The sequence below is a fragment of the Heterocephalus glaber genome, unplaced genomic scaffold (assembly GCF_053883595.1).
Source record: "Heterocephalus glaber isolate CG9 unplaced genomic scaffold, H.glaber_assembly_v1.0 deba00001600, whole genome shotgun sequence".
NCBI lineage: Eukaryota > Metazoa > Chordata > Mammalia > Rodentia > Bathyergidae > Heterocephalus > Heterocephalus glaber.
The window spans coordinates 43,358,291-43,383,374 of NW_028258372.1; the positions used below are offsets into that span (position 1 = coordinate 43,358,291).

At 58.2% G+C, this 25,084-nt stretch overlaps 1 protein-coding gene across 1 annotated transcript in view; it reads right to left on the bottom strand.

Annotated features, from left to right (window-relative positions):
• The window catches only part of Plxna2 (plexin A2), a 186,296-nt gene extending 161,434 nt beyond the window's left edge, over positions 1–24,862 (bottom strand). Inside the window, exons 1-2 of the mRNA XM_004862039.4 lie at positions 24,401–24,862; positions 1,880–3,151 (exon numbers count right to left, since the gene is read on the bottom strand). Of these exons, the coding sequence (XP_004862096.1) occupies positions 1,880–3,118 (1,239 nt within the window). The 5' untranslated portion in view covers positions 3,119–3,151; positions 24,401–24,862. The remainder of the gene's footprint in view (positions 1–1,879; positions 3,152–24,400) is intronic.
• Between the last annotated feature and the right edge of the window lie 222 nt (positions 24,863–25,084).

Sequence of the window (25,084 nt, forward strand, 5' to 3'; positions counted from 1 at the left end):
AACTTGGAGGGTACCTGGGCCAGCTTCCTCATTTTATAACAATCGGACAACTAAGCAAATAGCTGGCTTTCTGCTACGATGACTAGCAGTAGTAATTATCATTGCTCATTTGTTGAACACTTATTATACACTAGGTGCTGTGCTAAGCACTTTACATACATGTTCTCTTTGATCCTCACAATAACTACGGAAAGAGGGTAACATTATTTCTATTTTTTAAATTAAAAAGAATATGGATAGGGCCGGGTACATACGCTACCCAAAGTCACACAGGACATCACTGGGAGAACTGAGTTTTAACGTGATCCGCTGGGCTCCAAAGCCCGTCACCTGAGCCGTCATCCCATTGGGCCAAGCAAGTGAGGACGGGCGCAAGGCATCCTTAGGCCTGACCTGCGTCCTTCCTGAAGCCAGCCGAGATCCAGCATCAGCAGCCTCCACTTGGAGGCACACAAGGAGGACATTTGTGCCTCAGGCTCAGATTTTCCCCAGGCTGTGGACCCAGAGCCCACAGCCCTCTACACAGAAACCTGTCTTTACCCTAACGTCAGTGAACTAACACGCCAGGCATGGTGCTAATCTCCCATGCGCCTTCTCATCTGCTCAGCCCGTGACGTGTGTGTTACGATTCCTGTTTCAAGACGAACATGGAGAGACTCAGCCACTTCAGAAGCAGGAAGTAGCGCAGATCGAATCTGGGCCCAAGTCCTGGTTGCAGAAGCCTAAACTCATGACCGCTGCCTTTTAAAAAAAAATGTTTTCTCTTTGCCACTAGATTACGTGGCCTGAGAGAGCAGCAGTCATAGTTGTTTTATGTTTCATCCCCGTGCCTAGTACAGAGCTAGGCACTCAGATGGTCTCAAGGCCTCCTGTTAAATGCAGGGATGGAAGGTGGACAACGGAGGAGTGATGTGAGTGGAGGGATGGAGAGGAGAAAGGGAGAGGAGGAGGAAGAAGGAGGGATGGAGGGATGGAGGGAGAAGGAGAGAAGAAGAGAGTCATGGCTACACGGATGGACAGATAGATGGAAGAATGAAGACACAGGGAGGAAGGAGGAGGAGCAGACTGATGCGTAGAGGGGAAGGAGGAGGCAGACGGGAGGAGGCGGGGACCACAGGGAGCACTTTAATGGCAGTGTCCCGTGCCTGAGACAGGGGCTGGCGCTGATTTTCTTGCCCTGGTGTCCTTAGGTTCAATCCCAAGGACAGCCTCCCCCTCCCCACCCTTTGCCAGACTCTAGGTCCTTCTCCTGCTTTCAAGCTGTCCAGCAACCTTCACTTCCTGCCCTCTCCGCTGCCTCAGATACTCAGTGCCTACTCTAGCCCCTCGCTGGCCAGCAGGGTGGCCTGCACGTATGGGCTCTGGTCCCACTACCTCTGGCCCGCCCTGTCTTCCGCTTTCTCTCGCATGCTTGCATCAGGCTGCAGTGGCCCCTCACTGTCCCTCAAACCTGCCCGCCCGGGTTCCGCATTCTTTGTTCTTGCTGCTCACTCTCTGGAATGCTTTTCCCAGAGCCCGGCCTGGCCCTTCTCTTCCCTTGCTAGAACACCCCTCTCTCAGTGAGTCCCTCCCTCTCACGTAGGCACACATCACCGTATTGGTGTGTCCTGACTATGTTTCTGCATTCATTCGCCTGGTCTCATAGCAGGTAAGATCCACAAGCCGGGAGCTTGGTCCATGCGGGCACATAAGACGTACATTTGGAATGAGCAGTGAATCAACATACATGGCCCAGTGCCTGGGATAGTTGGTTACCACCTCATAAAGAGCCTGAGACCTCTGCATCTAGCCCTCGAGGTGGGGAGCAGGGTGTGCAAAGCCCTTGAGCAGCAGAGCCACAGCTCATGAGCCTGGGGAGCAGGAGAGGAAGTGCCCTTACCGCCTTGGTACACTGGACGTCCTTGCCCAGCAGCCAGTTGAGCTCCAGATTGCCCTCGCCTTGGTAGCAGGACTGCAGGCGCTCTTTGATCTGCAGGTTGACGGTTCGGATGGGGAAGGCACACAGGGCGGAGTCGTCGGGCGGGTGGTGGTACTGCTTCTGTCCTTTGGAGAAGATGGCAAAGAGCACATCGTCCTGGCTGCTGATGTTGAAGGCCTGGGCCAGCGCATCCCCGGGCTTGGCGAGGTACGCGGCCTGCAGCAGGCGGTACTCCACGCCCGCCCGCGTGCAGCCGAAAGGCAAGGACACGTAGGAGTGGAACTTGGGGTCGTCCTTGCAGAGGCGCACGATGCGAGAGGTGTAGAAGAGGTCTCCGGCAGAGCTGACGGACACGCCCTCCGGGGTCTCGGGCTGCACGGTGAGGAAGTAGACGAAGCCCCCGCTGGCGAAGCCATAGATGTAGAAGATGTCGAACTGGGAGACCAGGGCCAGTGTGTCTGAGGGGATCTTGATGAGGGAGGAGACGAAGTCGCTGTGCAGCTCGTAGTCCAGCATGGCCGCGGACTCGGGGTCGCGGGGCAGCTGGCGGCTGGACAGCGTGGGGAAGTAGTCCTGCTTACCGTCCACGGCTGTGCCGATGAAGAGCTTCCCGTCCCGGCCCTCAGAGCGCACGATCACCCCGTACATGGTGCCCGTCTTGTTGACGCTGGACAGGTAGTGCTCCTTCTTGTGGGAGGGCTCCACCAGGGTGAACAGGTCGTCCAGCCGCAGCAGCTTGCAGACGCCCTGGTAGAGGCTGCCGCAGGCCAGGAGGCGGTTCTCGGGGTAGTCGATGAGCAGCAGCTTGTTGACGTTGTTGGTGAGCGTGAGCACCTCCCCGCACGGCTGCACGATGAGCGGGGGGTAGCAGGACCTGTTGTCCTCCTCCGGCCCCGTCTTGTGGGCCACTTGGACAGTCAGGTTGCCCGTCAGCTTGTAGACGCGGTTGATGGCCCCCACATACACAGCCCCCGTCCCTCGGTGCACAGTCAGGTGGTTGAAGGTCCAGTCTCGGTTCTCAGAGTGGAAAGTGCTAAACTGAGGCATGCCGGCCGCCCCGGGCACCAGCAGCACCCACAGCCCCGCGAGCAGGACCCGAGGCCAGCGGTTGGCACGCCAGAGGGGGGCCAGAGGCTGGCAGTGCCCCCGCTCCATCTGGACAGAGCCGAGGCCCAGGGGACGGCCCCCGGGGGCTCCCATGGACGCTGTCTTCCTGGTCAGCCTCACATGGTTCTGGAAAACACAAGGCAGAGTGTCAGGTCCAGAACAAGTTCGGGGGGGGCACCGAGACGCCCGACCCAGGGTCCCCCTGCCGCTCTGGGAATCTCTCCCCTCTGTAGTTTGGGCTTTCTATTTTTACCGAACGTTCTCCCTCTGAGGGCTGCTCAGGGAATCCTTTATCTATTTTGGTCTTCAGCCTTCACGCTGTCAAATACTTCTTTTTTAACTTTACAGAGCATCCCTATTTCTGTCCTCCTAAGACGCCACGTTTATCTCTCGGAGAGGTTAAAAGGCTGCTGGAGTTCACTGGCCAGTCAGTGCTGCTCTGGGGCCGGAGTGTCTTTGCCGGCCCCCGAGGCCCGACAACCTGTGAGGAGGGCTCTCCTGGGCTCTCCCGAGTGGGGCAGTGCAAAGACATCCCTGCGCTCCCAGAGTCCTGGTGCCCAGGGCTGTTTCCTCCTCTCTCCTGGTCGCCATCCACTCTGAGTGAGGAGCAGGGCCTGGAGCACTGGTCCTCTCCCTGTCCCGCCCTCTTCTCCAGAAAGAATCCCTGAAAAGAAAAGGATGCTGTGGCCACTAAGCCTGGACTCCCCGTGTGCCACTCGGGGGCTCACGGAGCCCCTCTGGTGGGGAGGATACCTGCTGTGCCCAGGGACACTTGCTGCCTCTACCTCTTGGCAGCGGGCACCACGGGCAGCCAGAATCCTTGCTCAGGGGCCCGGGTGTCTGAGCCCAGCTTTGGTCCCTGCCACAGGAGTTTGGGCTGGTGACACATGGAGGGGGCAGAGGGTCAGGGTCCCCCAGCCTCTGCCACACCTCCCGCTGCACGAGCATGTGTGAGATGCTCCAAGCCCACACCCACCCCAGCCTGACCGCTTTACTACTGTCTGCACTGCAGGAAGCTGGGACAGCAGGCCAGGGCTCCTGGGGACAGGCTGCAGGGACACCTCAGGCAGCACAGTGGACACTGGGCCGGCTGCCCCTGATTCCAGAGCCAGGGACAGTGGCAGTATGGCAGTGGTAGCAGGAGGAGCAGGCAGTGAGCCGTCCGGCAGGGACATCTTTTCTCCAGCTGGACAGATCACCCGGCACCCTTCTCGGACAAATCCAGACAGAACTGGCACTGGAGGTGGCAGAAATAGGAACACTCGGGCGAGGGAGGAGAATTCGCTCAGAGGCAGCTTAGGGGGGGCCTGTCTGTCCCTCCACTCCCCGGGCTGGCTGGTCTGGGTTACCCTTAGAACAGACGACACTCGCTGGACCTCCCCAAGTTTTGGAAATTCTCCTTCCTGCTCTTCAGCTCTGCATTCTAGGCCTGGCCGCCTTGAAGGTTCCTGGGTGGGTCCCACCTAGCCCCACCACTCTGAGCAGGCCCCGCTGGGGTGTTGTGGGGTGACTCATGAGGCCCCAGGCTTCCTTGGAAAGAGGAAGGCAGCAGCATGAGGCTGACCTCAGCCACTGCACCACAGCCCTTCCGGCCCCGCAAGCACACTGGCAGAGGCTCCAACCTACAGAGCTTTCGGTTTGGAAACCAGAGGTTATTTTTAGCCACGTCCTGAGTCCGGCAGCAGGACGTGAATTCCTCAAGAGGAGCTGCAGAAAGGAAATAACAGAATCCTCAAGTTCTCCAGCTGCACAGGGAACCTGAAGGGGCTGTGCTTTGCCTGCCCCTCTCTCTGGGTTGGTAAGGTCCTCGGGCCCAGGTGAGTTCTGTCCAAGGCAGGAGGCCGACGGTCATCACGCTGTGCTCTTTGAAAGTGCTCTCGGGAGCATGACTGCATGCAGTTGAGCACAGCTTCTCCTGCCTAGTCCACAGCATACCTGCACATTCAGGTTTAGCTTGTGGGTGGCACAAGGAGGTCCTGCTAGCAGAGATAATGCCAAGAGACAGGGCGTGTGGCTCAAAGCCATCTCACTCACCCTGCTGGCTACTGAGACTCCTCCCAAGGCACAGTTTGAAAAAGCAAATGGCTTCTGTGTCAGGCAGATTTTGGGAACAGATTTGGGACCTTGGGCAAGTCAAGTCCTAGCTTCCGCGTAGCAGAATCGATGGGGATAATCGCAGCAGCGAGGTCTCTGGTTGTCATGAGACTAAAAGACAGGCAGGGACTCCCTAGCGTGGCCGCTGGCTCACAGGAGCGCTTCAATCGTGTTGGCTGTGGGGATCATCACTGAAGCCTCTCCAGGAGACAGCACGCCGGACGTCCTGCCAGAATTCCTGACCTCTTTTTGCTTCTAGTTGTCCCCTCCGAGGGAGGGACGTTAGGAGTGAACTTTGACCCCCAGCCCTCCCTGACCTAGTGACAGAGCTGGGTCTGGGAGCATGTAGCAGGGAAAGGACAGATCCAAGGGGAACTTCTCGGTCATACCGCTGCACAGTTCCCAGTACGGCCTCTCCACAGAGATGGAAGAATGGGGAAGCACAGGCTTCAAAGGGATGGACGAGTATGGGAGAACTGGCCTCCTCGCTAGGAGGCATGGGGTCAGAAGGAAGGACGGGGGATGGGGGACTCCGGAGCTCCGCTTCAATCTGTCTGCGTCACTCAGGAATTGTGCTGTGGCTTCAGGCTGTCTAGCATCCTGAGCCCATTTTCTGAATAAAAGATGTTGCAATGAGTCAATCTGTGGGATTTCTCCTCTCAGAGGAAACGATGCCTCTGGCCTGGCTCCTTCGGCTCCGCCAGTGGCTGAGGTCCTCTGTCTACTACTGAGGCGGACTGGGCCAGGCGTTTCCAAGACAGCATTACAGTGGCCTGTTTTCCTCTGCCCCCTAGCAGCACCTGTTCCGGGACAGATGCTCCTGTGAGCAGCCAGGGAGTTCAGCCCACCGGGCACAGGGCCGGCCACCAGGAGCAGCTGCCACTGGCTCTGGACTCTCGAGGAAGCAGGGTCTGCTGCAGCAGGGAGAGGCGTCAGGATGGGGTCTCTGAGGGCCAGTCGAGGCTCCCTGCTCTCCGAGCCAGTGTGGGCAGCACTAAGAAGATGCTCTGAAGCGGCACCCAGGGGGCCAGGCTCGGGCTCTACCTCTGAGCCTCAGTGCCACAGGAAGCAGTGAGGCACCATGGGCCAAGGCCCTGGCCATCCTGCAACCCCATCTAACTGCATCAAATGTGCTTCCATTACCATCTGACTCACAGGATCACTGTGATGAAGTCAGTCAGTAACTATACAGTGCTCAGGACAGAGCCAACCCATTTTAAGTGTTTGGGATATGTTAGTTTTGTTACTACCAAGTTATTTGTTGATCTTGACAGATTCTCACCTCCATCTAGCCCATGATCTGTCTCAGAATGAATTTCCATCCTTAGTTTGGAAGACGCTAGTGAGCATATGCTTGTGACACTGCCCACCTCGAACTTCCTCTTAACCCCAATTTTCTGCTAGTGTTAACCTGGGGAGTTTTCTTCTAATAACAATGCCCTCTTCTTGCTGTCTAGTTCATGAAGCCACATGTCACACGCATTATCAAAACCCTCAACTGGCCCGGCCTCTGTTCTCCTACCAATTTCTTCCTTCTTCGGCCCATTCTCAAACAGAGGCAGGCTACTGTGGGACTCTTATCTGCAAGGCCTGGAGAGACATCTTCCCCGCCACGCTCCAGTGTCAAGGAGAGGACATGCTTCCCTCTTTGGGAAGCAAGTGCCACTAAATATTTTATTTAGAGGGCCTGGAGACATCATCTCTGAGAGCAGGGTCCAGGAGGCAGGTGTTGGTTACAGCCAGCGAAGGCATCTGATACCTTCCTGATCAGCTGCTGCAGGCGTCAGTGGCAAAGCAGAGAGGAAAGGACCATCAGACATTTCCAGTTCAGCTCAGAGGATTCTCTCCTCCTGACAGTGCTTTCTGTTGCCCTTTTCAGGAGGCCAGGGGCACAGGCCTCTCCACTGTCATGCGGCCTCTCGTATTGCAAAAGGAGGTACGTAGAGGGGTTAGAGGTGGACACTTTTGCCAAACGGAGTCAGAGTTCACGTTGGTGGCTCTCACAGGGTTGGACCATCTGTAGCTCATCTCTGCCCCCTACTACTGCCACTGTCCTGGCACCCAGGGTTTCATAGCCAGAGCAGGAAGTGGTGCTGGCACTGCCACGCCTGCTAGGTGAACCACACAGTCTGGACCCCGATAGCCAGATGATAAGGGAAAGGTAAGGACAGCATGGAGTGCTGTGAGCTCAGAGGAGGAGTGGCAGCTGCTCTTGAGATCCACCCAACCTCCTTCTGCTACATCAGAGGGGAGTCCATTGTCTCCCCAGCTCTCCTTTCCAATATTTAGGCCTTGAGAGAAGGACTCGGGTATGCACCCTGAAGGAGCTGAGAAGATCACTCCCGCCCACCACTTTTTTCTTCAGATGAAGAAGCCAAAGTCTCCAGAGAGGAAACAAGTTGACCAAGGTGACTCACAATGCGTCAGGGACAGTTGGAGTCAGGAGCTCTAGGCAAGGCCGAAGGCTCCTGGGAGTCGGCCGTGCTCTGAATTAGTGGCTTCTCCCGCTGGGTAGAAATGAGTCGGCCTAGCCGGGAGGTGGTGCTCAGGGCAGGAGGAAAGAAAGAGGCATCAGGACGGCTCCCACAGTGTTGGGGAGGTGACCTCCTCTGGCTTCCCCTGGCCCAGGCAGGCCCAGGCAAATGTCACGCCCAGGAATATCACCGGCGTTGCATCCTCAGGGCCATGGTGTCCTGTGCCACATCCTTCTGGGTTGCAGATGACCCCATCGACAAGGCAGATTTTGTGTAAGCATGGAGAGCTTCGTCCGACAGCACCAGGACCGAAGTTAGATCTGTGTAGGCATCCTATCCACAGAGGACCTGCAGCGCCCACCCAAGGAGAATGGACTTTTCTCACATTGATCTTTCCTGATGACTGACTTGGAATAAGTCTACCCAGAGCCCCGGGCTTGGCCCAGTGATGTCAGAGCCTCCTTTGGGTTCATGATTTCTGTGAATTAAAGTCCACGAGGATAGGATGGCTGGACGTGATATTCCAAGGCCCCTGGTTCTGCCCTGGAGGGCCCGGCCCAATGTCCTCTGCGTGCTGAACTTGCAAACATTTCACTGTCGTGGAATGACCTCGACCTCGGAGGGAGTCCGGGCATGGGGCGGTGCAGGTGCAAGGTGAGCTCAAGGGCAGGCACAAGGCCCGGGCCGACTGAAAGGCCTCAATTAGGGTGCAAGGGGTTATCTGGTATTTAACTAATTATCAGGCTGAAGGGATAATCATGGGTTGAGCTGATTTTTTCCCCACTGTCACCCTGATGGTGTCTATAATACTATTATTCAAATGCCCGTGACTCTCACTGAGGAGACCAGGGGAGAGAGGCGGGTGGGAGGCGGGTGGGGAGGGGGCTCTTGAATCTCCATGGGACGGGCTGCAGGAGGTACGATTAGTCCTTTGCCTATTTCAGCTGTCACTCACGCACAGACACCAAGATTGTTATTAGTGTTATTTTATGCACACCATTTAGAGGCAGCAGGGGGAGGGGAGAGTGAGATTTCTTATGGAAAATAACGGGACCAAAGGAACAATTTAGATGTCACTGCTATACCAGCTGCCTGTGCTTCATTAATTGAATCGAATGTCATCTCCCCCACCCCCCCGCCCCGACTCTGTGTGGCTGTGTGAAGCTGAGTGCCTGGCCCTCGATCCAGAGCAGCGGAGGAGGAAGAAGGTATGCGTGGACAGCAGTAGGGACCAGGGCTCTGTCCCTGGGAAGGTGATGAGACCCAGGCTGTGGCCCCCCAGGCATCGTGGGGTGACAGTTTCTCTATGTGTCTTCAGGCACGGTCGCTTTCACAGAGTAGATAAACTAGATCTAATCTGCAGGGGCCCAGGAGCCAGAGAAGGGGATTCAGGGCTCTAACATCCGCCTCGGTGTGACTGCAAGGGAAGGATGCACACTCCAGATGGGGAGCCTCCAGGGGCTGCCTCACCCGCCTGTGTGTAGCTTTCTGCTCTGGCGGAGGCCTTGGGCCCCCACAAAACTGCACGACAGTGCGGGGCTCTGTGTCTCCCACATGGTCAGAGCACAGGCAGAGCCGGGTTCCAGCAGGAAAGGTGGGAGAACAGGTGTCAGGGCTCAGCTGGGTCATCTCCAACTGCTGTGCCTGAGCCCCAAGCCCCAGGAATGACTGCATTGGACAGAGATCTTTAGGGAGGTGGTCAGGCTTCCAAGAGGCAAGCACTGACCCAGGAGGACTGGTGTCCCGGGAGGGAGGGGATGTGGGCAGAGGGGCACTCACCTGGGAGGGAGACGGAAGAGGCATAGGCAGGGGGCTTCCTCTGTGTGCGGGGCAGGGGCCCGGGACGCACCCTTCCCTTGCAGCCTTCACAAGGACCTGATCCTCAGCCTCCCTGATCTGGGCTTCCCAGCCTTCAGCATGGTGGGAAATCGACGCCCCCTGTCAGAGCCACCCAGTTGGCCACCCTTGCCTACACTAGCCTGGGGAGCTCCAGTGGCAGAGGGAGGCATGCACTCCAACCTTCTGGCTTGGGACCGCTCTTTTAAAGAGAATGGCGTGTGTCCCTGTGCACACACTTCCAGAAGGGGATAGGAACGGTCTGGAGCCAGGGACCCTGGAGAGGCAGCACCCTGGAGATTCTGGGAGAACGGAGGGCAGCAAACCATGTTGTTCCTTTCATCCCTGGGAAAGGGCGGCCAGAGGACCCGCTTGCTGCTCACCCCGCCCGAGTTTGGGAGGAGAGTCAGGATTTTCTGATGATTGCTTTCCTATGCGGTGGGTCTTACCATTTTTGCTTCTTGCCCCTGGCCTCTGCACCCCCTCTGCTCCTGTCCCGGACAGTGACTCTATCACTCGCTGGACCCCAGGACTGCGGGGAGCCCTCTCTGTGCTTCCACCCCAGCTCCTTCTCCGCTGTGGGTCCTGCCCACAGGCCGGTGCTTTCCATACCAGGGAGAATTTTCTGGTAGTTTTTCCAGATCTCTCAGTGGGCTCTGGTCGAGGCCTGGAAACCGCACCAGATCTCCCAGGGCCTTAGCAAAACATCCAGTGTTTGTCCTCTCCTCGCACAGCCTATAAAGTTTGGAGTTGTCTCCCTGAATTATGAAGGCTCTAAGACATGCACTCATTTGAGGGTCTGGTGGAGCAGCGGGGGGTGGCTCTGTGCCTTTCTGGGCACTGGCTGGCCTAGCTTTTGCAAAGTCAAAACAAGATTCATTACCCTGGGGCCAGGAGCAGGGAGATACACCGCCTGACCCTGCAGACCTGCCCCATATGTAACGGGCCTGTCAGAAATCTCCCAGAATTCCCTTTATTATCTAAAGGTCGCCACCCGGGCAGAGCTGAGAGAGCTGCACGGTATAAACTAAACTACAAGAGCAATCAATTTCAGCAGCTGCCTTCCCTGCTGCCCCATCCTGCTCCCCTTCCTGAAGCTCTGCCCTCTTCAACCCCTTTGGGGAGGACCAAGGAGAAGCAGCCTTGCTATGGTCACTGCCCCCAGGTGAGAAAGAATCTCCGCCAAAGAGCAGGGCTCTGGGGGTGCCTGACCCCCACCCTCCGCTGACCCTGAGTAGGGCCCTGTTTAAACTATCTTGGCATGGAGTTGCCATTCTGGTAGGCACTACCAGACTAAAAGACAGGAAAAGGCAGGAAACCGATAATAACACAGAAATGGCTTTTCCTAATCAAGTCTCATTCATGTTAGGAGACCTCATTCCCTAAGGGCAGCATCATAATAGCAACTCCCATTTCTCTTCTGTTACAAAACCAATAAAGAGCAGCTCTACTTATTATTATTAGTCACCTGTCATGTGGTGAGCTGGGCCAGGGACTGAATATGCCGCTGACGAACCTGTGATCAATCACCTTGCATGGTGGGCATGCTCATCCGCATCTCACAGATCAAGAAACCAAGTCTTAGCAGCCTTGAACACTTGACTAGTATCACTCACCTAGGAGGCAGAGTTTCTGGCGCCCTCTGCTTTTGCCACTATTCCACATTGCCTAGATGTTTAAATTTATTTCTCAGCCAAATCCTCGTCTCACTAGCTGGGAAAACTCACCCGAATTTTAAGTAAGACTCAGCAAGCACTTGACTTCAAAGGCCAAGTGTGAGGCTACAAGTCCCTTACCTGCCCACCCCGGCTGCTCTTGTGTTTCGGTGACGGAGCGCAACTCGGGTGGGGGTGGAAGGAGCTGTGGTTCTCAGTTGCCCAGGGGGTCCAGGGTGTCTTGTAGCAGGAACAGGAAGCTCGCTAGCCAGCCGACACCTTTCAGAGCAACCCCCCCATGAACTTTCCAAGGAGCCTGCAAGTCACCTCTGCCTCTCTTCCCACCCATGAACAAGGGGGGAGTCCAGCCTTGTGGAGACCAAAATGGGGCTGGAGAGCAGGGTCAAAAAGTGCCCATCTAAACGATTAAATAAAATATAGTTACTCTGCATAATGCATATTATGCTGCCATTAAACATAATGTTTTCGAGGAATAATGACATGGTTCCAATCCACACTAGCGGAAGGAAAACAGAAGCAAAGGGTCTACAGGAGAGAGCCAAGCAAAACACCAGGCGTTCATCTGAACTCTCAGTCCATGAGCTGGCCCCAAAACTCCACTTATTTCCCCCATCTTCTTCCTCCTGAAGCACAAATGTCAACACCCCAGGAGCCCCCAGGTGAGGTGGCTGTGCTTTGCCTTTCAGGACTTCCTTCCTGTGGCCCTGCCTGGGTGGCTTCTTGCGCCCAGCTCCTGAGGAGTTCCAGGGACAAAGCTCTCCCCATTCCTGATCTTCCTGCCCCAGGTCAGGGACGGTGGCCATCAGTGCCAGGCCGAGGTGCAGCTTTTAGCGTTGTCCATTTCCGGCAGCTTGGGCTCCCCACTGTTCAAATGGGCGAGCTCTTCCCTAGGAGCCCAGCACAGCTGCTCTGGAAATGGTGCCTGAGGCGTAGCTGCGTCATGGCCCTGGGGAAAGCACAGGTGGGCGGTGGAAACCAGGCACAGACACCCTGCAGGGTGTGTCCCACGGCGCTCCATTTCTTGCATCTCAGACCCTATGTCTAACTGTGCCAGGCGCATGGTCAACCTCGGAGAGATACCCATGGAAACATGACTTCCTGCTACTGACTCCCCAAGCAGAATCGGAACACCGAAGGGCCCAAGTTCAGTCCTCCTAGCTGGCTCCTCTTCAGAGACTCCATTCCCAGCAAGCCAGGCCCCCTCACCCCTGGCTCAGTGAGTGCCACTGCTTCGAGCCCTCTGCTTGAAGGCCTGCCTGTACTTTCTTCTCTGCCTCTCCAAATCCCGCCCGGCCTTGAAAGCCCTTCCTGTCTTCTAACATCAGTTTGAAACGCTGGCTGAGAAACGTGCCGATCCATGCTAGTGTGCTGCAGCACAGGCTCCCTTTTTCCACGTGAATCCAGCCCATCTCCCCACTGAGAGAGAGGCCCTTCGAGGGCAGGAATACCTCCAGGACGACGACTTTCAGGAAGAAATGTGTGTAGTCTGAATCACACAGAGCTGTGGAGAGGGGAGATGGGGGTGCTCGTTTGCTTTTTCTTAGCTGATGCCCCCTCAGTTACTCTACATAACGGTGTGTGTGGGAATGGTTTGAATTAGCATGCTTGCTCAGACATTTGTCAGATACTTCGCAACTACTGGTGAAGGGAGGAACAGCTTGGGACACATCGGGCTGCTGTTTTCCTTGAAGCCGCTGGGAGAGGAGTAATTCATTGCTTGGTGAGGTGGATGAGGGGACAGAAAGATGGGGGAGAACGGAGGACACCAGCTCTGCCTTTGAAAGATGTCCAATCCAGATGTGTGTGCAAAAAGTCTTGGCGAGAAAGCTCCAGAGCCACAGACCTTGTAACTATACCATACCAAACTATAGCAAACCGGCAGCATAAAGGGACCAGGAGCAGATGGAGTCGGGGAATCCCTCAGGAAGGCTTCAGAAGAGGACACGATGCAGCCAGGGTGCAGAATAATGACCTTGTCCTTTGGAGACAGAAGTAAGCTCAAGTCTTCTACCTGTGACTAGCTGGGTGACCTTGTGCTGACCTTTCCTGGCCTGTAAAATAATACTTCACGGGCTTGTGGTGAGAATAATGAAATGATGAATGTGAAATTGTTTTCTCAACCCTCCAGCTTGCAGTAAACACTCGCCGCTCTGGTTTCTGTTTGGAGAAACCCTATAAGGACATCCTCTCCTTGTACTCTGGCTGCCAGACCTTGAGGGCTGGGTCTCAGCATGGGCATTGGGCACCAGCTGAGCGGTGGACATGGGGACCTGGCACCCAGCTGCTGAGTCCCAGCACCACCCCTGAGTGGAGCCACGCTCTCCCCGTGCCGACCTACCATGTACTGGTCACCCTCCCTCTCCCCATGGCATCTATGGACCCTGGTGCCACCTGTGGCAGGAAGGGTGGGGTCAAGGGGGGACAGAGGGAGGAGGAAAGCGGGTCTCTCTCTCTCTCTCGGAGGAGAAGGAGACAACCCTCCTGAGGACTAGGGCTTCTTCTTAGGGATCCAGGATGAAGTCTGTCTTCCTTCTGGTCCCCTGCCTCTGCTCTCCAGCACTTTTCCAAGTCGTGGGCAGCTTTTGATTGTGAAGCTGTACTGCTCCTTTTCTCCAGGGGCATCTTAAGTAGTCTGAGTCCCACCCTGGTCTCTCGCTGCTGCTCTGGTTACTATTATCTTTCTCTCTTCGTCTGAGACTCCCAGCCAGAGGGGAACAGATCCGGGGCTGGCAGCCGGCCTCTCTTAGGTAGCACCCGTGTTCCCCTCACTCACCTGGCCAGGGGCACAGGCTTCCAGGCCGGATAAAAGGGGCCTGCAGACTGAGGGAAGGATGGCACGCCGGCAGAGGTCTGTCCCTTCGGGCCTCATCCGTGCCTGGATCCCCCTGCACTCAGCCTGGAAGACCCTTAAACACAGCCAGCAGCATCCATCCTTTGGGGGGCAGCTCTGGAGGCCCTCAAGGCCCCATCAGCCCAGATGGACTTAGGTCCAGGAGCCCTCTGCACTCTCATCATCAGAGCGGCCAAGGCAGGCAGAAGAATGTGCTGAAGGCAAGCAGGGGACACAGCAGGCTGCCTGGCGGGAGGACCTGGGGCAGGAGATGAAAAGAGGTCCCTGAGTGGGGACCAGGCCCAAGGTGATGGATGGGGTGAGAGAGAGAAGCCTGAAAAGGGTAAACAGCCAGGAGGGACAAGGGAGGAGGGCTGAGGGGAGAGAATGCTGGGGTCAAAGAGCACCGAAATGCCCCTGCAGCGCCTGACTCGGATCCAGGCCAGGCCCCCACACAGGGTGCGCGTGTGCAGACAGATGTGCAGGGCTGAGCCGTCCTCCCTGCACTTCCTGTGACAGGGTGAGGGGTCCCCCCGGACACAGCCCGTCTCTGCCGCTTCCTAAGAACTGCACCTATTTTGTCCCGCGGGCCTGTGCGGCCAGAGGCCTCAGCACCAGTGTTCTGTGGGTGACAAGCCAGGGGTCTCTGCGGTTACCTGTCTGGCGAAGGTGCTAGGTGTGGCAGAAGGGCTCCGACACGGAGTTCAACATGTCACCTGCTTCTCTGCTGCCTGGAGTTGTGGACACCCCCAACTGGCACTTCCAAGTGGGGGAGAAATTGCCCACTCCTGGGGTCCCCTGCGCTTCCAGGTGGGCTATGTCGTGCCCAGGCCTAGGGGACTCTGTCACTGCTCCTAGGGAGTGGAGGCGGGTATAAAAAGCCACAGCTCAGAGGTGAGCTTGAGGGGCCCCTGTGAAAGCTGAGAGGAACCAGCCCAGAGGTGAGAGCGGCTGGCCAGCCCCTGAAGGCCGCCTGGCTGCTGCCCAGGGCTGGCCGGTAGGAAGGAGGCTGGGGAGGGCCTCGGGTTGGCACAGGAGGTGGCAGATGGACAGAGTCCAACAGCACAGATCTGTGCAGAGCGAGCCTAGTGGGCCCCAGCCCCCAGCCCCCAGCCCCCACGGCTGACCGGGGCCAGGCAGCTTGCTGCCCGCTCCCCTACTGATGACCACAGCTCGGCCACAGTCCCGGGACGGGACGGGACGTCAGCACCGCCTGCCAGTCGGTCGGGGGCACTGGCTCCACTCTCCCGTGCTCAGCCCTGGCCTCACCCCTCTCCCATCCCCGGCACGGTCCCCGGCGTGGCAGATCACTGATCAATTCAGGGCTGTTTAATAACCCTTCTAGTTCAGTGAAACAGGCTGTCTTGTTTTCTTTATTTTTAACACTGACTTTCGTTTCTTTGCTAAGCATCTCGCTGTCATTTAAATTTCTCTGTCTCCAGCCAAGCTGATAATACATTGGAGTGAGCAGCTGCTTCGGTCCTGTAGATGACAATGATTCTAACTTAGAGCTGCGTCAGCCGAGCGCTGACCATGTCTCAGTGCAGAGGGGCCGCCCTGCTTGTAGAGGGAGTGCTAATTTTAACACGATTAGAACTCGGGGTCCAGGGCCGAGCAGGGCTAATCTGGGCCTCGCTCCCAACAGCCCGCTAGCTTGGGGTGAAGGCATGAGAACAGCTCTGCTTGCTTTGGACTTAAGGCCGGGTGCTTTGGGTCACTTGTGCGGACCGACACTGGGCCGTGCCTTTCCTCCCCTCGCATTTGCAGAGCAGCAAGGAGACCACAGCTGAGAGGGCCTGGGGTGGATCGGGGGGTCCCAGCAACACCTGTGATCCCTTCCTGCTCTAGAGCCCAGTCCCCACTTAAGACCTGGTTGTCTTCCAGCCTCTGCTTAATTCTCCACATGTACGTTCCCTCTCCTGCTGGGCCCTTCCAGGGTTGGATAGCTTTGGTGAATCTCCCACCGGTCATCCTAGCCACATAGATGTTCCCTAAACACGGGTGTTCCATCAAATTGAATTATGTGATACCAACTTCCAACTCCTTGAAAGTAATGTACCTTCCACCTGGCGAGGCTTTCAGGGTGAAGCTTTCCGCTATTTGCTACTGGATAAATGCTTTGCCCTTTCCTGTGGCAGGCCTGGGACGGCTGTATCCTCGAGACCTTATTTTCCAGCCAGGCCCCCTGGGCACTTCACAGCTGGTGGAAAGCTTTGCCAACAATGCTGAGGATGTGCAGGGAAGCCAGTCAGGTGGCTGGACCAGGCCCCTGGACCTCAGTCCTCCCCTTGTTCCCCCTGGGCAGCCACAGCTGCCTGGGAAAGCTCACAGGTGCTCGGTGCCCAGACCCTGGCGGCCTGACTCCGCCTCCCTCTCCCCTGTGGCTTCTGAGCTCTCCCTCCACGCCTCCCAGCCAGCACAGGCTGCAGGCAGCTGCTTGGGTCATTGTCTCAGCCTCTTCAAATTGTGAATGCTGAGTCTATAGAGACCGAAACACAAACAGTGCCCACACTGCCTCTCGGGGAGGGAGGGGCAGCCTGGCCCTGCCAGACCCATTGACTGAGCAAATAGCAAGGCTTGCTATGGATGGAAGAAAGCTGGTCGGAGCGATTCAGGAGAGGGGGCCTCCTCTAGCACACTGCTCAGCGCCCAGGACGGGCAAAGGGTGTGTGCTAAAGGCCAGCAGATGGACAGAGAGGAGGCTGGGCCTGCTCTGGGGAAGACGGCTCCGTCGAGCTGCATGGCTGCCCAGCTCCAAGGAACAGAACCTCCGGAGGCCACTGTGCACAGGGTGGCAGGGCCGTGGGGGGCACACTGTCCAGGAGACGCAGCTGATGCTTTGCCCAGATGCTCTGTGTCTTGAGCAATGACCAGTGCTGGCCAAAGCCCAGACGCTGAGTCCCAAGGCCCAGCCTAGGCTCCTGCTAAGCTCTTTTGCGCTGCGCCTGCACCATCTGTGCCCCAGTGCCTCCCAGAGGAGATCCCTCTTCCGGGCAGATCTGTGCTGTCCCCACCCCTCTTGGGGGGTGAGTCTTGGCCTCACCAGCCCTATGACCACGCCATGCACTTCTACTCCAGAAATTTAAATTCTAACCCTGCACAAGTGCTGACCCCAAGCTCTACCTGTTGTCTTCTTTTTGTTTTTTTTTGGTACTGGGATCGAACTCGGACCCTTGCGCTTTTGAGGCAGGTGGCAGAGCCAGTGGCTGAGCGAAATCCCGGGCCCTGCCTGTTGTCTTCTTGCCAAGGCTGTGGGCTCTGCTCTGCTCCTGGTCTCCACTAAGTGCTCAGCCCTAAGCACTTTAGCACACAGGGTGGCGTTAAAGAAGATCTTATTTGTTTTCATAAAATTCCAAATGTGAGAGGCAGGAGGGAGGGAGAGAAGGCAAGAGCCTTGCCTTTTGTTCTGCTCCACAGTTTAGAACACCTTTCCACATCTGCAACCACTGCTGCGTTTCCATCTCCCCTGACACCTTCTTCCTCCGCTCCAGGAGTGAGGGCAAGCGAGGGCAGGTGTGCAGGACCGAGAAGCACTCATTCTCATCGCACAGATGGGGAAACCGAGGCTCCGGGCCGGGAGGATCAATCCTGCCAATGTCGCCGCTCTTCCTCCCCTGCCCTCCCCGCTGTGGCCAGGGCGCAAAAGGGGAGTCCTGGTCCCCAGGTGAGAAATCTTCCAGGAAGGAGGCAGGGCAAGTGTGAAGCAAAGCCCTTTGTTCCCCGTGTGAGGAGCCTGCTCTCTGACCCCAGGCTCTTCCTGACCATCTGTCTGACCCCTGAGTGGGGCCAGCCCCTGCCCGGAGCTGGGGTGGCTTCCTGGCTCCATGACACTCACAGCGTTCCAAGTCCTTGGGCCCAGAAACCTAAGGGCTCGGCAGCGGGATCAGGCTGGGTGAGCAGTGGGCGAGCACTGCATCTGTCTCCAGAGAGGCCTGGGGAGGCCTGGCCCCTGAGCCCCTGGTAGTGTGAGATCAAGGGGTGTCAGGAAGGCACAGGCAGCGAGGGCGGAGGCCTCCCAGCAGGGACTGTGGCATCCAGGACACCCCACCCACCGGGGCAGAGGGTGGGCGCTCTGAGGACCCAGGGGGGCTCCTGTCTGCAGAGGGAAGGGCTGGGGCCCTGCTGAGGCCCACCCTCCCCAGAGTTCTGAAACAGACTCTTCTTCCCCAGGTATCCATGTTCCCGGGGTGGGGGGCAGTGGCAGGCTGGGGAGCAGTCAGGCAGATGGGAGGTCAGAGGCCAGCCTAATATTTACCCAGCACGGCCAGGGCCTTTCGCTTTCATGAAGCAGGAAACCTCTTCAAAGCAGCAGCGCCTCCTCTTGCCACCTCTGCCTGCAGCAGGCCGCGCACACACCATTCCTCTCCGCCCCAGCCTTCTGCCTCTGTCCCTCAAAGGCCTGGCCTTCTGCTCAGAGACGTTAAGCCACTGGCCCAGGGTTGCACAGTGACGGAAGCTGCCAGGCTGCCCTGACAGTGAGGCGTCCCTGAGATCCAAGCTCACCTTGCACAGGTCCATCGGTATCCTGGGACTGCAGGAGGCTACAGCTGTGCACTTTGGGTCCAGAGCAAAGCACAGAAACTCAGAGTGGCACAGACTGGAGACTGAGGCTGAGTGGAGCTTTACAGGGGCTGGGTAATAAATTCTTTCCTCGGTATATCCATGTCATTCCCGAAAGCTCAGAACTGCAAAGGCTCCAGTGCCCCTTTTCTGGCGCTGGGGATTAACCCTAGGCCCTTACTGACTTACACCGACAGCCCTTGCTTTTGCTTAAGTACCTAAGTTGCCCAAGCTGGGCTCCAACTTATAACCCTCCTGTGTCAGCCTCCCAGAGTACCGGGTTACAGGCGCATCCACCACTCCTGGTGTCACAGGGCTCTTGAAGGCAGGCGTGTCCCCTGGTTCTGTGCCTTCTGCAGCCTCCCTCACAGGCTCAGCCCAGCCTCGGCTGGAGCACCCTCAGGATCCTCAGGTTCAGCGAGGGCGCTGCTGCCATCAGGGTTAGAGGAAGCTTGCAATGTGAGCTGAGGCCTGCTCCTTCCTCACCCTGGCCCAGGAGTCCTGGCCGGCCTTCCTCCTGGGAAGGAGCTGTAAAAGACAGTGGATGCGTCCCAGGTTCCTGTCTCCTGCTCCCGAAGGTGTCTGTGTATAAATCTGGGTTTCTCTCTCAGGGAGTTGTAGGGAGCTCCTTCAGACACGAGGGGGTGAGAAACAGCGGGCTTCTGGACTCGATGTGAAGGGGATGGGTCTCACCTCCTGGCCCAAGAGCTCTGGGGAGTGGAGTGGCCTGCCTTCCATCCCGAGCCCCAGCATGCTGTGTACTACAGTCCGGCACCTGCCAGGACGTACAGCTGCCTGGCTCCTGCGGTTCTCTATCTCTTACCCTAGGGTTCTGTGGATGGCTCGCAGTGAGGAGCCAAGATTCCTTTGAATCTTGTGCTTGGAGTCACTATGTTCTTCGCACCACATCTGCGATCGATCCCTATTTCTTTAAACTTAAATGGATTCCAATTCCTGCTTTCAGGGTCTTTCTATTTGGTCCAGAGCAAGGGGGAAGAACAGGAGCGTAACTACTCAACTATGCAGGTGAACTTGGAGGTGGCCTGCAGCTCTCCTCTCTCTTCTCTCCTTCCACACCTAACCCAGACCCTGGGGCTGCCATGGAGGGCAGCAGGAAACGAAGGCCGGGAGTCTCGGCCCGCAGGGCGGACCAAGGAGGGCTGGGTCACTCTGTCAGAAGCCACCGTCGCTGGGCTTCAGAGAGAACGGGAGAATGCGTGTGTGTGTGCGCCCGTGTTAGGGGGTCACAAAGGGGGAAGAATCATTCACCAGCTATTCACTCTGAGCCCCAGGACCCCGCCTCCTCTTCCTTTTGAAAGACAAGTTGAACTTTCCAAGGGCGATTCCATAGCCTTTCATCTCTCACCCTGAAAGTAATTTCAGCCAAGGAAAAGCAGGATTAAACTTTCATAACGCGATACATTTATCTTGTTTTTCCTTCTTTCTTTTCTCTGTCCTCCCTTCCCCTCACTCATGACCCTAGGTAAAGTGAGCCAAAGGGAGGCTGAGATTAAATACCAGAGCATGGTATCAGATCTGAAGAGGTGCTGCTCTCTGGCCCCCTGTCCATCCAAAAACTTCAATATTTCCCATTCCCTGTTAGACAGTTATTATCTCCCAGATGAGAGAAGCCGCTGGGCCCTGCTCTCTGGCAATATTGTCCTTTGCTGAAATGAAAGGGGGAATTAGAATTCAGAGAAAGGCTCCCATGGAGAGTAGGAAGACAAAGATTAAATCACTGATACGCTGACCTGCATTCAGTTCCTCAAAGGGCTTTTTAAAAAAAGTCTCCTCCCGAGCAGTTTGGCAGCCACCTGAGAGTGTTTTGAACACCTGCATTTTGGGAGTTAGAGAAAGGGCAGGCATGTGAAGGTGTCTCAGGGACAGGCCAAGGCCCGGTCTTGCTGACAAAGGAAGGTGAGGGCCTCTTGGCGGATGGTGGGGGCTGGCCGGCCTGCAGTGGGCTCGTGCCCACCCTGGACTGGCCAGTGCACGGCCTCTGCCTGGGCTGCTGAATGCAGCAGGCAGCTTCCACTGCCCCGCGCAACCTCTCCCCCTGCCTGCCGAGACCCCGCCAGCTGCGGTCTCTGGATAGTGACAGCTGAGAGTCTCCGACACCCCCCGCCCCCCAAAACACAAAAGCCACTGTCTCCAGCCCAGCCTAGTTCTCACGAGTCCCCTCTAGTGGAGAAAACCTGCTACTTCCGCTTCCAGTGAGCCCAGCTCCTCACCAGGCCTGGCAGCCAGGGAAGAGCCCTGTCTGCTCCCAGCTCCTTCTGCCCAGCACTCTGTCCCTCTCTGCCCTGTCCCTCGCCTCTCTCCGCTCATCTGCAAGGCCCCTGTCGATGTCTTGACCTCTGTCTTTCCACATGCACCTTTGTGCCTGCATCTCGAGCTGCTTCTCCGGTCTACCTGCTGCTTTTTGCCCAAGTGCAGGACCTTGGGGCTGGCCAGCAAAGTGTGTCAGGAGGCCCTGGGGTCAAAGGGCCTAAGCGCAGAGGACGGCATCGGGGCCCCCAACTCTGAGCCAAAAACAAGGCGGGGGAGCAGGCTTTCCTGGGGACCACGGGGCACCCCCCCACACTCCACCCCAGCCGTTCGGGCCCCACTCCCAAGTTAACGTGGGCCTAACAGGTTTGTCTGTATTCCTGCAGATGGCTGTCTTCCCCGAGCTCCTGCCTCGGGGTTCTGCGGGAAACCAGCCCTCTTCCCTTTGATGCAGTCTTCCTACCACCTGCCTGCCTCCCAGTCCGGACCCGAAGGCCGCAGCTCAAGGGCAGGAGAGGAGGGGGGGTGGGGGCCGAGCAGGCCAGGGGAGACAGAGCAAACAGTGTGGCAGGAGGGCCAGGAGGACACCAGCTGGTCCAGGCTTCCCGGGCAGGAGGAGGGCCCGGACAGGGCAGGAGGTTAATAGTTAACTGCTCAGGCCGAGCCTCTCCCTGCAGCTCACCCCTTCCTCCCCTCCTGACACTCTAACCCACAGGGGACCTGCTGCCCAGCAAAGAACTTCTCACCTCTGTCTCCACCCTGGAATTCCAGATGGAGCAGCGTGGGCTCCAGGTGCCCCAGTACCAGGGAGCAGGCCCCAGGGCCGAGAGCTGAGCAGAGGGGAGGGCGCTCCCTTCCTGCCAGCCACCCCGGCGATGGATGCCCGCCTTGGGACAGCTGTTTGACCCTGGAAGGGACTGCCTTGTCTCTTCTGTCTGCCTGCACCGGGCTCACCTTCAGAAATGACCAAAAAAACCAGGGGACACCCACCCACCCCTCACTGACCCTAATCAGGCATGAAATCTTTGCAACTATGTGAGAAAGCTGTTTCCCACAAGGGATGGGGTCCCATTCCTCACTGTTTGAACGGAGCATATGCACAGGCAGAGGAGACTCCCACACAGAAGGAGTTGCTAACAGGCCGGCCCTGGGCTCGGGTGGGGAGTGCTCAGGAGCTGGGTCCCACCGTGTCTCTCAGGACAGCATGAACTATTTCTAGTTAACGGACTGGACTGTAACACAATGCCCGTCTCCTTATGAGGGGACAGGGTGGGGTGGGCTGCCTGGCTCCGGACCCTCGCCTCTCCATTTGCCACGATGGACAGAAGTATCTGGGGCCCCATCTGTGACAGCTGTGTGCAATGCATGAAGACAGCTGGGGGGGGGGTGGAGACAGGAACCGCCTCCCACACAAAACCCTGTTTGGGGAGGCAGTCGCAGAACACGGGGTAGAACAGAAACTCTGAGACCCCCAAGCAGTGACAGCTCAGCACCTGAAATCTGTCACAGTACCTGAACTGGCAGTGTTGGCTACTGCCAGCTGCCGCCTTGTATATTTAACTGTGTTACTGGCTCCCCCTCCTGCTCCTGTGTTTTCTTGTAACATGCCCATGAAATAAAGATTAGCTGAATAATCAGAAGTATCTGTAAAAGGGAAAGGGACCTAGCAGAGAAAAGGCTGTTCTTTGAGGATTTTCTTGCTAACCTCATTTTGAGCCCAGACTCCTGCAAAACAGATGGGGAACTTTTACCCTGTCCACATCTGCAGCTTCCGACGGTCCAGAGAGGGAGGGTGGGTGTGCACCAGAGGCAGGGGAGGGATCGGCCGGAGCTGACGGGAGGGCCTTGGGATCGCTCGGTCTTAAGTGACAGGCCTGCGAAGTCACCATGGGCTCTGCACTTGGACTGGGGCAGGAAGGGCCTCCTGGGCTCCTGTCCTCATTCCCCTCGAACACAGGACCAGCTGGGATTGATTCCCTCCCAGACCTGTGGTCCCTGGGCAGAGGAGACCTCTTGGTTCTTTACCACCCAGCTCCTGCTGCTTCTGGCAGCGTGTCACTCAAATGCCATTTCCATTTAGCTGCTTTGCAAGCCAATTTGCCCCCACCCTAATGCAATTTGCTGGAGACAGAGAGGGAGCAGAAAGGGCAGTGGCACCGCCTGCTTGATCAGCAGGCCCTGAGGAGGGCCGGGCCTGGGAAAGAGGAACCGCTGGGCTTGGGAATGCCGCTGGTGGCAGCAGGGGCAGTGCTGGGGGGAGTTGACAGACACGAGGCACAAACTCCTGGGGTACCTTGGCCGAGTCTTCCTGTCTCCTTGGTTCCCTACCCTCTCCGCAGGCCCTCACTCCTAGGCCACCAAGGAGAGATCACAGCTAATTAGTTCCATGGCGCGGGTAAGGACAGACAGAGGCAATGAATGCTTCTTTCCTCCTGCTTGGAGGTCAGAGGGGAGGGGAGAGCAGGCTGGGAGTGCTGGGGTGGTGCATTTCAGTCAGGGGCAGCCCAACTCCTCCTGCAGGACTGGCTCCCCAGGGGACTCGTCGCTCAGCAGGAGACCCCAGAATCCCAAGCCCATGGGGCAGAGGGAAGTTCCTAGGGCTGGGAAGGAAGGCTAGCAAGAACGGGGCCTACTGCCTTCGGGGTTGGACCTGACTCCCGCCCGGTCCACCGGGCATCACCTTGGCGAGCCCGGTCCCCTGCGCCGCCCAACAGAAGGGGTGGACGCTCCGGCTGGTGGACTCTGCTACCTCCTCCAGCTAAGCGGCTACCACGCTCGGCTTTCCGTTCTAGACCTGTAGCTGCCCAGCATGCTCAGCCCTCCCAGCGCCCTCTCCCTAGCCCCACTCGGGAGCCTCAGAGCAGGGGAGGGCGCTCTTCCCAGGGCAAGGGTCCGGCCACACAGGTGGACGTGTTTCGGAGCCTCCAGTGGCCGTTTCTGGCAACTCTCACAGCCACCTTGGTCCCCATGGACACCCCATACTACCCGTGGGGCGGATGTGACAACCAGACTCCCCAAGACCCTATTCCACTTGTGAGGCGGGGCAAAAGGGAGCACATGGAGGGAAATATTCTCAGAGGCGCTGTGAGGGGCCTCTCGGACCTGGGAGAATCCCCCTGAACCCTAGGCTCCTCTTGTTCAAATCGGGGAATGGTCCCCAGGACGCGACAAGAAATGGGGGTGGAGGCACGGGGCTGATCCCCATCCAGTGCCTTGGGGTCATTTTCCAAAGCCAGGAACTGGAGGGAAGGGTGATCTTCCCTTTCCCTGACTCCAAATCCCCGACCCCAGGAACAGCCAGCCACATCCGTAGTGAACGCCCCCGAATCAATCCATCGCTGGCCACAACACAGTGGCCTCGGCCGTCTGGCCTCCGCCCCCGAGGCCCTCCCGGACCCGCTCTGGGACGGCCCGCGCCCCCTGTTCTTCTGAGCCGCGGGCGCCAGCAGGTGCGTGGCCAGACGCCCGAGGCCGGCGGGAGGCGCGGGGCGGAGAGTCCCAGGCACTCCCCGCGCACGCCGCGCTCCGGCCGCGAAAGTGGCCGAGCTGGGTGCTGGGGCCGGGCCGGGAGGCCGCGCGGGGAGCCGCGGGGGTGCGCGCGTTCGGGGCGACTGGGGCGCCCGGGCCCGCCACTTACCCGGCTGGGCGACGTCGGTCTGTCCTTCCGCCGGCAGCCGGCTGCCGTCCGCGCGCAGCCCGGGATCACGGCCACGGCCGCGGCCACATCCACTCGGAGTCCGGGTGCATTAAACCCACGTCCGCTGCCTGCCGCTTATCTGTATTCCAGGGTGGCCGCCCGGGCTCCTCCGCGCCCGGTAGCCTGGCCAGGCGCAGCCAGCGCCGGCTCCGGGCTCCGAGCTCCGAGGGGCGCGGGGGTGGACAGCGGTGCCTCCGCGGGGCGAGCGGCAGAGCCCCGCTGCTGTCTTCAGATTTTTCCGGCTCGACTTTCCGGGCTCTCTGACATCAGCAGCCGCGGCGCTTCCTTCCTCCGCGCAGCTCCGCGGCGCGCGGCCCCACTTCCTCGGGAAGCCGGCTCCGGTCCCCGCCCGGGCTCGCGGCTCTGGAGAAGCAGCTGCGTCGGCCTCGCCCGCCCCGAGCTGCTCAGGCGGCGGCGCCCGCGTCCTATATCGCGGAGCGGCTCATTATCATAGAGGCCGCGCCCCGCCCGCGCGCTCCTCCCCGCGGCCCACAAAGGCGCCGCGCGCCCGGCCTCCCCGCCTTCAGCGCCAAAGGGCAGGAGGCGCGCGGGGCCCGGGCACCGGTCCGGCCTCCCTCGCCTCGGCTGGCCGGAGGAGCAGACAGGGGGCGCTCGGGGCGCAGC